This window comes from Chiloscyllium punctatum, chromosome 10 (assembly GCF_047496795.1).
Source record: "Chiloscyllium punctatum isolate Juve2018m chromosome 10, sChiPun1.3, whole genome shotgun sequence".
NCBI classification, from domain to species: Eukaryota; Metazoa; Chordata; class Chondrichthyes; order Orectolobiformes; family Hemiscylliidae; genus Chiloscyllium; species Chiloscyllium punctatum.
Window position 1 is genome coordinate 56,891,426 of NC_092748.1, and position 12,025 is coordinate 56,903,450.

Here is a 12,025-nt window from a genome sequence, read left to right on the forward strand (position 1 = left end):
TTCTGATAGTACTGCAGTACAGCTGTGTGAACAGCTGTAAAGTGCGCTGGTGCACAAGATGCTGTGGACCACCCACTGTACTGATCATAACTTGTGTCATCTTGACTCATCAGGCCACCAGGAACATACATGAAAAACAGAGTATGCTGGCCAAGTAAAACCCATCAATACTTAATCAGCTCCCACAGGAGGGTTTCTCGTGTACACTCTTGCAAACTCTTTCAGTAGTAGTGCCCATAGCTCTGGGCCATATCATGCAAGTTCAAGTACATAATCTGTCCGGATTGATCAAACATAATGTGCACATTCGTTACATCTGGAAATGTACTAGCTTAGCTTTATGCAAGCAATACTGTATACTGTGGGTAAATTAAAAAGAAAATGGACACTTTACTTAAGGTTTTGAAATCTACATGCCTCTACTTGATAATGACAAAGATTCAGACCCCAGTGCAGAACTGCAATGCTATATTGACATTCCCATTTTAAGTGTAACCATCCTAACAGAGAGCGCTAGTGGTCAGAGATGTCAGGAGGCCATACATTTTTCTGAATGGGCAGTCAGAGTGAAAGGCAGGTGTCCGTTATGCTCTCCAGCCTGCCTTTGCAAAACGATTGGATACGCTCCCCAGGGGCATAAATGATCACCTCATCACCTCACGTAGCCGTCATGCCTAACCTATGTCAACAAATATGCGACAAACATCAATATATACAATCCAACAGCTAGTCTTGAGGATGTCAAGGACAAACTATGAGGACGTAGACACAGCTATTGCAAACACTCCACTGGAGATCATCATTCTGACAGGTAATTTCAATAATAGGTAATGATCAGGTTTGGGATGATCTGATGGAAAATCAAGAGGCAGAATCCAGTGAAGCTCCTGTCAGCAGGATATTAGGTGAGCACAGACACAGAATTGCAAGGAAACAAACGTTCAACCTCCCAGCTATGATTGAGGAGGATTGTGGCTCATTCAAATGTAAAACACAGGAGCAGAAGTATACCATTCATCTCCTTGAACCTACTCACCCTACAGTAAGATGATGGCTGATCAGTGTGTTTCAAATTCTACATTTCCATCTAAACCCAGTAAGATTTGAATCCCCTGCCGAACATGAAGTGATGGTGTTCTGAAGGGTCGCTAGACTCAAAACATTATCTGTGTTTGCTCCACAGATGCTGCCAGACCTGTTGAGTTTATTTTTTCATTCACATTTCTAGCATTCACAATCCTTGGTCTTATTAAAGAAGCTAACTACCTAGTCATAGAGTCAGAGATGTACAGCATGGAAACAGACCCTTTGGTTCAACCAGTCTATGCCGACCAGATATCCCAACCCAATCTAGTCCCACCTGCCAGCACCCGGCCCATATCCCTCCAAACCCTTCCTATTCATATACCCATCCAAATGCCTTTTAAATGTTGCAATTGTACCAGCTTCCACCACATCCTCTGGCAGCTCATTCCATACACGTACCACCCTCTGCATGAAACATTTGCCCCTTAGTTCTCTTTCCCCTCTTAATATACGATGGCCCCACCTCCAGAATGTTCTAAAGTCACACAGCGCAGAGAAAACATTCCTCATCTGTCCTGAAAAGGTGATAGCTAATTTTAAAACACAGTTCTACACTCACTCTCAGATGGAAATATCTATGTTCAACTTGTCAAAAACATTAAAGATCTTGATTTGGAGATGCCGTTGTTGGATTGGGGTGTACAAAGTTATAAATCATAACACCAGGTTATAGTCCAACAGGTTTAACTGGAAGCACACTAGCTTTCGGAGCGACACTCCATCAGGTGATCACTATCACCTGATGAAGGAGCATCGCTCTGAAAGCTAGTGTGCTTCCAATTAAACCTGTTGGACTATAACCTGGTGTTGTGCGATTTTTAACATTAAAGGTCTTGCACACTTCACTCAACTCATCCTCACTACTTTATTTGTAACCTGTTTATTAAACTATTTGAGATATTATTACACACTGCTGGAACAGGTGGGAGTTCAACCCAAGCCTCCCAGTGTAGGGGTAGGGACACTGCCACTACCCAAGAGGGCCTCCTCCCCTCCCTCACTTTTGTAAATTTAACCTTTTTTCCTAAATAACCTGCTCAAACGTTTTTTTAAAAAAACACAGGACCCAGTTTAAGTCCGACCTGCTCCGATGGTGTATAATAACATTGCTGAACTGGTTGCTTAGAAAAATAGATTAAATAAAAGAAAAGGACACCCAGGAATGGGGCTCTTGTGCTGCAGTGTTAATGTCCCTACTTTTGAGCCAGGAGGCCCAGGTTTAAGTCCCATCTGCTCCAGGGGGGTGTAATGACATCTCTGAACAGGTTGATTAGGAAAAACAACATCTCTGGCTCTTTGGACATTTCAAACCTCTCTAAGAAATACCAGTTTTCTTTCTCTCAAAAAAATGTATAGCCTTGCACTCACTCACATTTATATTCCATCTGTCATGTTCTTGCCCATTCTGTTAGACTGAATAAATTCCCTTGAAGCCTTCTTGCATGATCCTCAACTCATTTCCATCTAGTTTTGTGTCCACGACAAATTTTGGAAGTATTACATTTGATACCCACATCAAAATCATTTTAATAGACTTTGAACATATGTAGACTAAGCATGGATTTATTTTTGCATTACCCCACTTCTACCAGCTTGTCATCTTGACAATGACCCATCTGCTCCTACTCTCTTAACCAAATCTGTAGCAGTATATTCCTCCACTTCACCTGTTCCAATTTTGGTCCCTGGTGTGGGACTTTTGAAGAAGGCTTTATAAAAATCTGAATACACCTCATCTGCTAATTTTCCTCTTATCTATCCAACAAGAAACATCCTCAATAAATTCCAACAGGTTTGTCCACCATGATTTCCCTTTCAGAAGAGATGGCATGGTGGCTCAGTGGTTAGCAATGCTGCTTCAAAAGTGACAGGGACCCGGGTTCAATTCCAGTCTCTGTGCAAGCTCCACACATTCCCAGTCTCCCCATATTGGTGTAGGTTTCTTCCGGGTACTCCGGTTTCCCCTAACACACCAAAGATGTGCAGGTTAGGTGAATTGGCCATGCTAAACTGCCTACAGTTTTAGGTGCATTAGTCAGGGGTAAATATAGGATGATAGGGTAGGGCAATGGGTCTGGGTGGATTACTCTTTGGAGGGTTGGTGTGCACTAGTTGGGCCGAAGGGCCTGTTTCCATACTGTAGAGATTCTACCTCTGGAACAAGTGGGATTTGAAACTGGGTTTCCCCGGACAGGAGTAGGGACACTACCACTGTGCCCTTATCAAAGGCCTTCTGGAAATCCAAGTATTGCAGGTCTACAGGTTCCCCTTCTTCCACAATGCATTACTCCTTCAAAGAACTCCAGTAAATTGGTTAAACATAACATCCCTTTGCTGAAACCATGCCGACTGCTTCGGATTACCTTGAAGTTTTTAAGTTTGCAGCTATAATCTTTTATGTGACCAATTCAAACATTTTGCCCATGGCAGATGTCAAGCCAACTGGTATACAGTTTCTTCTTTTCTCCCTCTCTCCCTTCTTGAACAGTTATATTTGTTACTTTCCAGTCTGTTGGAACCTTTCCTGAATCTTGGGAATTTTGGCAAATTAACACCAACTCACCAACTACTTCATTAGCTACCTCTTTTAAGATCTCAAAGAACTCCAGTTGGACCTAGAGACATGTTAGCTTGCACTCCACGAATTTACTTTTTAACCACATTCCTTGTGATTGTGATTTCACCAAGTTCCTTTCTCTCGCTTCCACCTCCTGATACAAAACTATTATTGGAGTGTTTTTTGTATCCTCTAGAGATCACAGAAGTGAAATAATTGTTCATTACATTCACTATTTCCTTATTATCTACTATTAATCTCCTCTTCTCACTCTCTAGAGGACCAACACCACCTTTACTTACTTTTTCATTTTTTAAATACACAAACTCTTGCCATCTGTGTTTACATCCCTAACTGGCATCTCCTTATACTCATTCAGACCATTCTTCATATTCTGAGTGGCTCAGTGGTTAGTACTACTGCCTCACAGCACCATGGACCGGATTTTAATTCCGGTCTTGGGAGAATGTGCAAACTCCACACAGACATTCTCAGTGTCTGCATAGGTTTCCTTCAGGTGCTCCAGCTTTCTCACAATCCAAAGATGTGCAGATTAGAGGAATTGGCCATACTAAATTGCCCAGTGTTTAGGGATGTGTAGGTTAGGTGCATTAGTCAGGGGTAAATATAGTGTAGGGGAATGGACCTGGGTGGGTTACTCTTCGGAGGGTCAGTGTGGATTGAAGGGCCTGTTTCCACACTGCAGGGATTCTCATTCTAATTCTGACCAGTCACTCATCTTTGCACACAGTTACAGTACTTTCCTTCAGTTTGAAGCTTTCCTTAACTTTAGTTGACCATGGATGGTAGGTCCCTTCTTTTTTCCTTTATGTTAATATAAATGGGAATATATTTATTGAGTAACCTGAAATAACCTCAATAATAAAGGTGGTATGCCAGTTCACTTTAATTAAGTGCCCATGCCCACTGGTCATTATTGAAAATATTAGTCTTCAACCTAATCATCTTCTTTTCAATCTGGACAGAAAATTCAATCATAAAATGGTTTCTGCTACCTTTAGTCTAAGATCATTAATTAATCTTGTCTCATTACATAGTATAAAGTCTAATAATGACCTATTCCCTAGTCAGTTCCAAAACTTGCTGTTGTAAGAAGCTCCCAAAAAACATTTGATGCACTCCTCATACAGGCTACTTCTGCTAATCTGATATTTACTTCTGCTCCTACATCTTATGGTCGTTGGTCAACCGGGTGTTTCTACATTTGATACTTTGCCTCCAACAGTTAGTGGAAAACTCTCTACTTCCCTAGTTAGGCAGTTCACAACAGTGGCTGCAGCATGATTCAGCTCTGATACAGATCCCACGTTCCCTAGTTCTGGTGCCAGAAATGCACAAACTAGAACCCACTTCTCCTACAGCAGTATGAGCGCCATGGATTAGTCACTAACTTTATGTACCATATGCCTATTTGAAAGCAGTGAGCTAATATATCAGAGATTATATCCTTTGAGGTTCTACTTTCTTAATTTAGTACCTAGATCATCTGTACGCAGAACTTTTTCCCAGTCTTACCAAGTCTTTAGTACCAATTGATCAAGAGCACTAGATCCTCCCCACTGACCCTCACCCTTTGAGAGAGACTGTGGAAGGTACAAGTTAGCAAACTTTCAAAAACATTTGCTGTGTATGACACTGTGGCATTATCAACCGCTATGTAGTGAGATCCTATAGTCAGGATAGACATGGCCTGCATACTGTCAACATATCAAGCTGTAGGATCAGTTCCACATGAGGTGCAAAATGTCATGGACATCAAATAGTTAAGGTGCCCAACATTGAGCTACTTCAAAGAGCAGCAATGTCTGGAATTAAAACATTCAGAATAAAAGCAAACCACAACAGATGCTGGAGTCTGAAACAAACAATGCTGGGAGAAACTGAGCAGGTCTGGGAGAAACAGCTAATATAGAATCTGGTGCGACACTACATTTGAACTGTTTGAATTTCACTTTGAATTTGAAATTAAAGGAATGCGGCATGTCCACTATAGACTGGTAGATAGATACACAGCAAGGAGCTACATATGGAGCAATATCAAATAATCTCAAGTGACATAGAATGCAGGCAACTAAGAACAAAAGGTAAGTGAGATTGGAGAAGATTTGCAGCTCAGGTTGAGGTTCAGGTTGCAAGTTTGCTTGCTGAGTTGGAAGGTTCATTTTCAGACATTTCATCGTCTTACTAGGTAAGATCAGTGAGCCTCTGGTGAAGCGCTGGTGTTATGTCCTGCTTTCTATTTGTGAGTTTAAGTTTCCTTGGGTTGGTGATGTCATTTCCTGTGTTGGTGATGTATTTTCCAGTTCTTTTTCTCAGAGGGTGGTAGACGGTGTCCAAATCGATGTGCTTGTTGATAGAGTGCCGGTTGGAATGCCATACTTCTAGGAATTCCCATGTATCTCTCGGTTTGGCTTGTCCTAGGATGGATGTATTGTCCCAGTCAAAGTGGTGTCCTTCCTCATCTATATGTAAGGATACTAGTGAGAGTGTGTCATGTCTTTTTGTGGCTAGTTGATGTGCATGTATCCTGTATTTCTGCCTGTTTGTCCAATGTAGTGTTTGTTACAGTTCTTGCAAGGTATTTTGTAGATGACATTAGTTTTGCTTGTTGTCTGCATAGGGTCTTTCAAGTTCATTAGCTGCTGTTTTAGTGTGTTGGTGGATTTGTGGGTTACCATGATGCTAAGAAGTCTGAGTATTCTGGCAGTCAGTTCCAGGATGTCTCGGACGTAGGGAGTGTGGCTAGGGTTTCTGGATGTGTTTTGACTGCTCGTTTGGGTTTGTTGCCAAGAAAGCAGCAGACTGTTCATTGAAGAGCAGAGAAAAATCACCAATACAGCATATTCAAAAAGAACAGGTAGCCATAGTTCCTATGTGCTGCAGTGTGTTTTGGCTTGTTGAAATAATGTTCTAATGCAGCACAGTTTGTGGGTATTGGGATGATTGCTTCTGTAGTTCAGTATCTGGTCCATGTGTGTTGCTTTCCTGTCAACACTGGCTTGAAGTTCCCCATTGGCTGTTCGCTCTACTGCGAATTCTAAGAATGGTAGTTTGTTGTTGTTTTCCTCCTCTTGTAAATTTTATGCTATTAAGTGTATTATTGATAGTCTTGAAGGTTTCCTCTAATTTGTTTTGTTTAGTGATAACAAAGGTTACATCCACATAGCAGACCCTAAGTTTGGGCTGGATGGTTGGCAGAGCTGTTTGTTAGAGTCTCTGCATTACTGCCTCTGCTCAGAACCCTGATATCAGAGATCCCATGGGTGTTCCATTGGTTTATCTCTAGGTTTTGTTATTAAAAGTGAAGTGGGTGGTAAGGCGTAGGTCCATCAGCTTGACTATGTTGTCCTTGCTGATAAAGTTGGTGGTGTTTGGTGTGCGTCTTTGGTTCTTCGAATAGTGTAGTCAGTGTTTCCTTGGCCAGGTTGATCTTGATGAATGTGAACAGAGCTGTTAAGTCAAAAAAGAGAACATTATTTCATCCTCTTCTATCTTGGTGTCTTTAATGGTGTTTAGGAATTCTTGGGTGAAGCGGATGGAATGGTGGGAGTCTTCTACCAAGTGTTTTTGAATTTGGTGTAGCTCCTTGGCTAATCTGTATGTTGGTGTTCCAGGTAGCAAGACTATGGGTCGGAGAGGGGCTCCTGGTTTGTGAATTTTGGGTAATCCATGGAAGCGTGGTGTCTTGAATCCATCTGGTTTCATTTTTTGAGCGTCTATCTTGTTTACTTCTCCAGGTTTCAGAAGTTGTTTTGTGTAGGGCTGTGATTCGGTTCTCTAGTTATGGGGTCAGGTCTATTGTCACCTGTTGGTAAGTGTCAGTATCTGCAAGCTGTGCGTTTGCTTTCTCAATGTAGTCTGGTTGGTTTAAAATGACTGTCAAGTGTTCTTTGTCTGCAGGTAGGATAATGATGTTTTTATCTTTTGGGTCCTTCTAGTGCTTTCCCTGTGTGTTTCCTTCCTTTTTCCTACTTAATGTTGGGGTGACTGTCTGATGGCTTGCTGGGTTTCTTCTGAGAGTTTGTCGCCTTTCAGTGTTGCTTCCAATGCTGCTAAGAAATCTTTGCCCGCATTCTTGAAGTTGTAATTTAATTCTCTTACTAAGATGGCTTTTTCAGTGTCTGTTGAGAGTCGGTCAGATAAGTTTTTCATTCATGCTCCTCTGCGAGTGTGTCTAGCTTTTTCTGCAGGTCTAGTTTTTTCGTTTTCTGTGTTTATCGCTGTCTAATGTCTGTGGCTCACTGTACGGTGTCTGTCCATTCAGTCTGTCACATTAGCGAGTAAAGATTCTTGCTGCAAAATTTCCCCATTGTATTTACGGACTGTCATAGGCATCGTTAATCATTTCTCTAAGCATTCTGTGGCCGTTTTGCTCTGCTTTTCTTTTGGCTAGTGGGGTTTTAAGGGGAGATTTGTATTGAAGACATTTAGGTAGTACCTGTTTCCTTAGGCATTCGTGCAGGTAGTGTTGGTTTCCTAGCTTTGGGCCCGTTTTAGTGTATTGCATCTATAGGTGTTAGCGAGTTTTGAGAAGATTTGTTGCTCAGATTGAGGTTCTGAATGTAAGTTTGCTCGCTAAGCTATAAGGTTTGTTTTCAGATGTTTCATCACTATAAGGCAGGACAGAACCCCAATGCTTCACTGGAGGCTCACTGATGATGGTGACAAAACGTCTGAAAACGAACCTTGCAGATCAGGGAGCAAAATTGCATCTAGAACAAAAGGTAAGCTTGAAAGACTGGACAGTGCAAGATCAGACAATTCATTCTTGCCCAGTGTAAAAATCCATGAACATATGCAATTGGATTCTACAACCACTTAGAATGCACAAAAATAGCTCTATATTCGCCAGAAATGGAGACCTTTAGAAACAAAAGGAGACCACTGCCAACAAAGAGAATGTCCACTGACACCCCCCAAAGTATGTGCAAAATGGGCACATGCAGTAATACTGCCAGTTACATCATTCAGTTGTACTAGTCATCTTTAGTGTGTTTATTTGGACACTTTGTTTTACTGGCAAAGTGTGCACGTGCAAAAGTTTCCATTTGCACAATGTGAATCATTTGGTGGTGTCAGGAGACAAAGTCAATGACACATGCTTTGAAAAGTAGAAATAAATATCCTTCTCTTAAGACTGAAGGACACAGTATATATGCACTCATTTTAACCACCCACAACCCATGTCTGAAGATGGTGTGTGTGTGCACCCAAGTGTGATTCCATACCTTCAGCAGTGCTTTAAAAACAGCAGCACTTTGAACTTACTTTCATCTGTACTTCGTATTGGTTGTCTCTTTTGGAGTCTATCCTCACCCATGCTGAACTGACGCAAAATAACTTTGTGCTGCAGATTAAAAGGAAAAATTGGCTTTATTTTTATTGGGTTTAAAATGTTCAAATATCTACCAATCCAATAATACATAACATTATAGAGTGATATTCCATTAATTTAGTCATAGCTGAAAATGTAAATCACATGCTAAAATGTTGATATATAAATTCAGTTATGTTTTATGACTATAGTTAAACGTTCAACAACTACTTTAATGTTCACGAATAAGCTATAATAGACCTTCAGAACATGGTAAAGTTTTTGATTAAATCCTTTTTACAAAGTAAAATAATAGTTTCAAATTTTAGACTTCATTGTTGGTACCTTTTTTTGTGATGCCTTGCCATTTCCTTCTTCGGAACTAAAATAATGAAAGCATAATGTTATTGATATCACAATGTAGACAAAGATGGGAGGTTGTTAATAATGAGTAAGAAAATGTGTCTCAAATTAGATAATGATGCCATTAAAAAGTGTGCTGATCAACAATGCTTCATGCCTCAAAAGGAGCCAGGAGTCAAAGTTAGCTCCAACATACCACCTGTTGGCTGGTTTCAACTAGAATTGTTCTAATATTTGGAACCACATCAATTAACCTCAAACACTCCAAAAAACTAAAAAAAAATATAAAATCAAGGCTGACACTCCAGTACATTGCTGAGGGACTGCTGCACTTTTGGAAATATTGTTTTTAAACTCAGGTAGATGTAAAAAGATTCGAAGCTAATACACTGTTCTCCTATAATGCAGGAGTTCCATTCTCATGCAATCCTGTGTTCTAAGAAAAATCGCATAATACTTAAACAATGGGGCTGGAATCGTGATATAACCATATATTTGATTTAAACGTTTGCGCTTTAGGAAAAAAAGTGTCCTCAATTCGTCAATCATGTTATAGTGGATTAGCATTTATGAAACACTCGCTTTAGCAGAACGGCTTATAGTTTGACCAAGAGAGGAGTTATCCTTTAAGACCTAGCCAAGTTTTTCCTTCAATCATAATAAAAACCGGTATCTGGTTATTTTTAAAATTGTCATTTGTAAGAATGTATGAAATAGGCACAGAAGTTGACCCCTTAAACTTTCATAACCATACAATAAGATCATGGCTGTTCTGTGTTTTTGAATTCCACATTCCCATCTACTCTCAATAATCCTTGATTCCTTTGCCTAAATAGAATCTATACAACTCCAACTTAAAAATATTCTATGATGCCACCACCTTCTAAGGCAGAGTTTCAAAGTTCACAATCCTTGGAGATAAAAGCATTGTCATCTCGGTCTTAAAATTAGATGTCAGCCTTTTAAAGCAGTGACCCCTAGTTCTGGACTCATCTATGGGTGGAAACATTCTCTCCATATCTACATCATGGAGAACATTCCGGATCTTCTCTATTCTAATCAAGTCACTACTCACTCTTCTATCCTTCAGTGTGAACAAGCTCAGCCTCCCAACCTCTCCTCATAACATCTGTGGGAGTTTACTACAGTCAAAGTGGTTGCTGCATATAATTTTTTTATATGTGATTCTTGAAAGTACTTTGTTGAATGGCATTCATATATAGTGCTTAAAAAAAAGATTTGCATTTATAATTTCTATTGAGTGCACTCATTAGACAGCACCTTCCAAACTTGTGACCTCTACCATGCAGAAGAAAAAAAAAGCAGCAGATACATGGGACCACCACCTGCCAGTTTGCCTCTATCATATACCATTCTGACTTGGAACTGTATCATGAATTGGATGAAGACTGGCTCACCACCTTCTCAAGAGCATTTAGGGATGAGCAACAAATTCTGGCCAAGCAAGACCTACATCCTGTGACCAAATGAATAAAGGAAAAGATGTAGTCTAGATTTTTCAGAGGGTGAGCAGGCAACCTGTAGAGACAGCCACATGACAAGAGGCCAGAGTTAGTAATGCCTCATTTAATTCCCCACCCTCTCCAAACCCTGAATTCATCGTCAATGGTGTTCTCTCGTTCTCCCATCTACATTGCAGTGCCAAGCACCTGTTGGAGGCAGCCTCCTCAAAAACCTCTATGATCCACCAATGACATTTTTCCAGACAAAGAACATTTCAAAAATCAGTCAAAAATAGATTTTGAAAAAGGTTATGTTAACCAAATTTATTGAGTGTTTGAGCTAATAAGAGCAATGTTGTGGGTTGGTATGTATGGTCTTTCAGAAGGTATTTGAGTAGGTACCATGTTAAAGAAAGTCTGTGTGTCTGGGTAACAAAGAATGAAAAGATGGACAAAAACAGAAAACAAAGAATAAATGTGTTGGGAATTTCCTTAAACCCACAGAAAGTGGCCACTGCAGGATTCAGTGGCTGTGGTTTACTGTACACTTCACCTAAAAGATTTGCATGTAGGATTGCAGGGATGCTGCTGAGAGTTCAAGCTGATCCAAACTACTAATAACATGTGATTGCTACAAAATTGTGTCAAGACATGAACACGTTTAAGAGGATAAAAGACAAGATGAAATTCCTTCTGGCACAAAAAGGTACAAAAAAAAAATCACTTGTTCCTTAGAAGGCTAGAAACTGGAGGGAAATGTGGATCTATACAGCTCCTGGATTGGCATGACAGAAGCCCAGGACCACCCTGGAGGTGCATACTGCAATGCACACCATGTTTTAAAGGGGCACTTCCTTTCAAAAACAACTTCTCCTCTAAATGCTAGAAACAGACAAATTGATGCCATCATTACTCAGACGTTACAGCCAACTTCCAAGTTCAGACCTGCTTGTTGATTAATTCACTTGTCACTCAATGTACATCAAGCTGCAGGAAAAGTCCAATTGGAATTAAGTCTTCCTGATAGAAGAGAACTGGCTTAAGACATGATTAAACTGGTTGTTTAATTTTGGAATCAATACTTTTGCTCAGTTTACAATTTCTCAAAGTGGCCATTTGAGCAAGGAGGATCAAACACTAAAATTAGGCATCACACGGCCAAAGCTGAAATGAAAGAACTATACACAGTCAAGGCTAGGCAAATGCTTTATACTTAGTTGG

The 12,025-nt window shown here is 40.3% G+C and overlaps 1 protein-coding gene across 5 annotated transcripts in view; it reads right to left on the minus strand.

The window, feature by feature from the left end:
* Positions 1-12,025, minus strand: part of rapgef4a (Rap guanine nucleotide exchange factor 4a) — a 289,463-nt gene that overhangs the window by 50,966 nt on the left and 226,472 nt on the right. For all 5 annotated transcript variants that reach the window (XM_072579213.1, XM_072579211.1, XM_072579212.1 and 2 more), the window contains 2 exons: positions 9,324-9,360; positions 8,933-9,011 (listed from right to left, as the gene is read on the minus strand). In XM_072579213.1, coding sequence (XP_072435314.1) covers positions 8,933-9,011; positions 9,324-9,360 — 116 coding nt within the window. The remainder of the gene's footprint in view (positions 1-8,932; positions 9,012-9,323; positions 9,361-12,025) is intronic.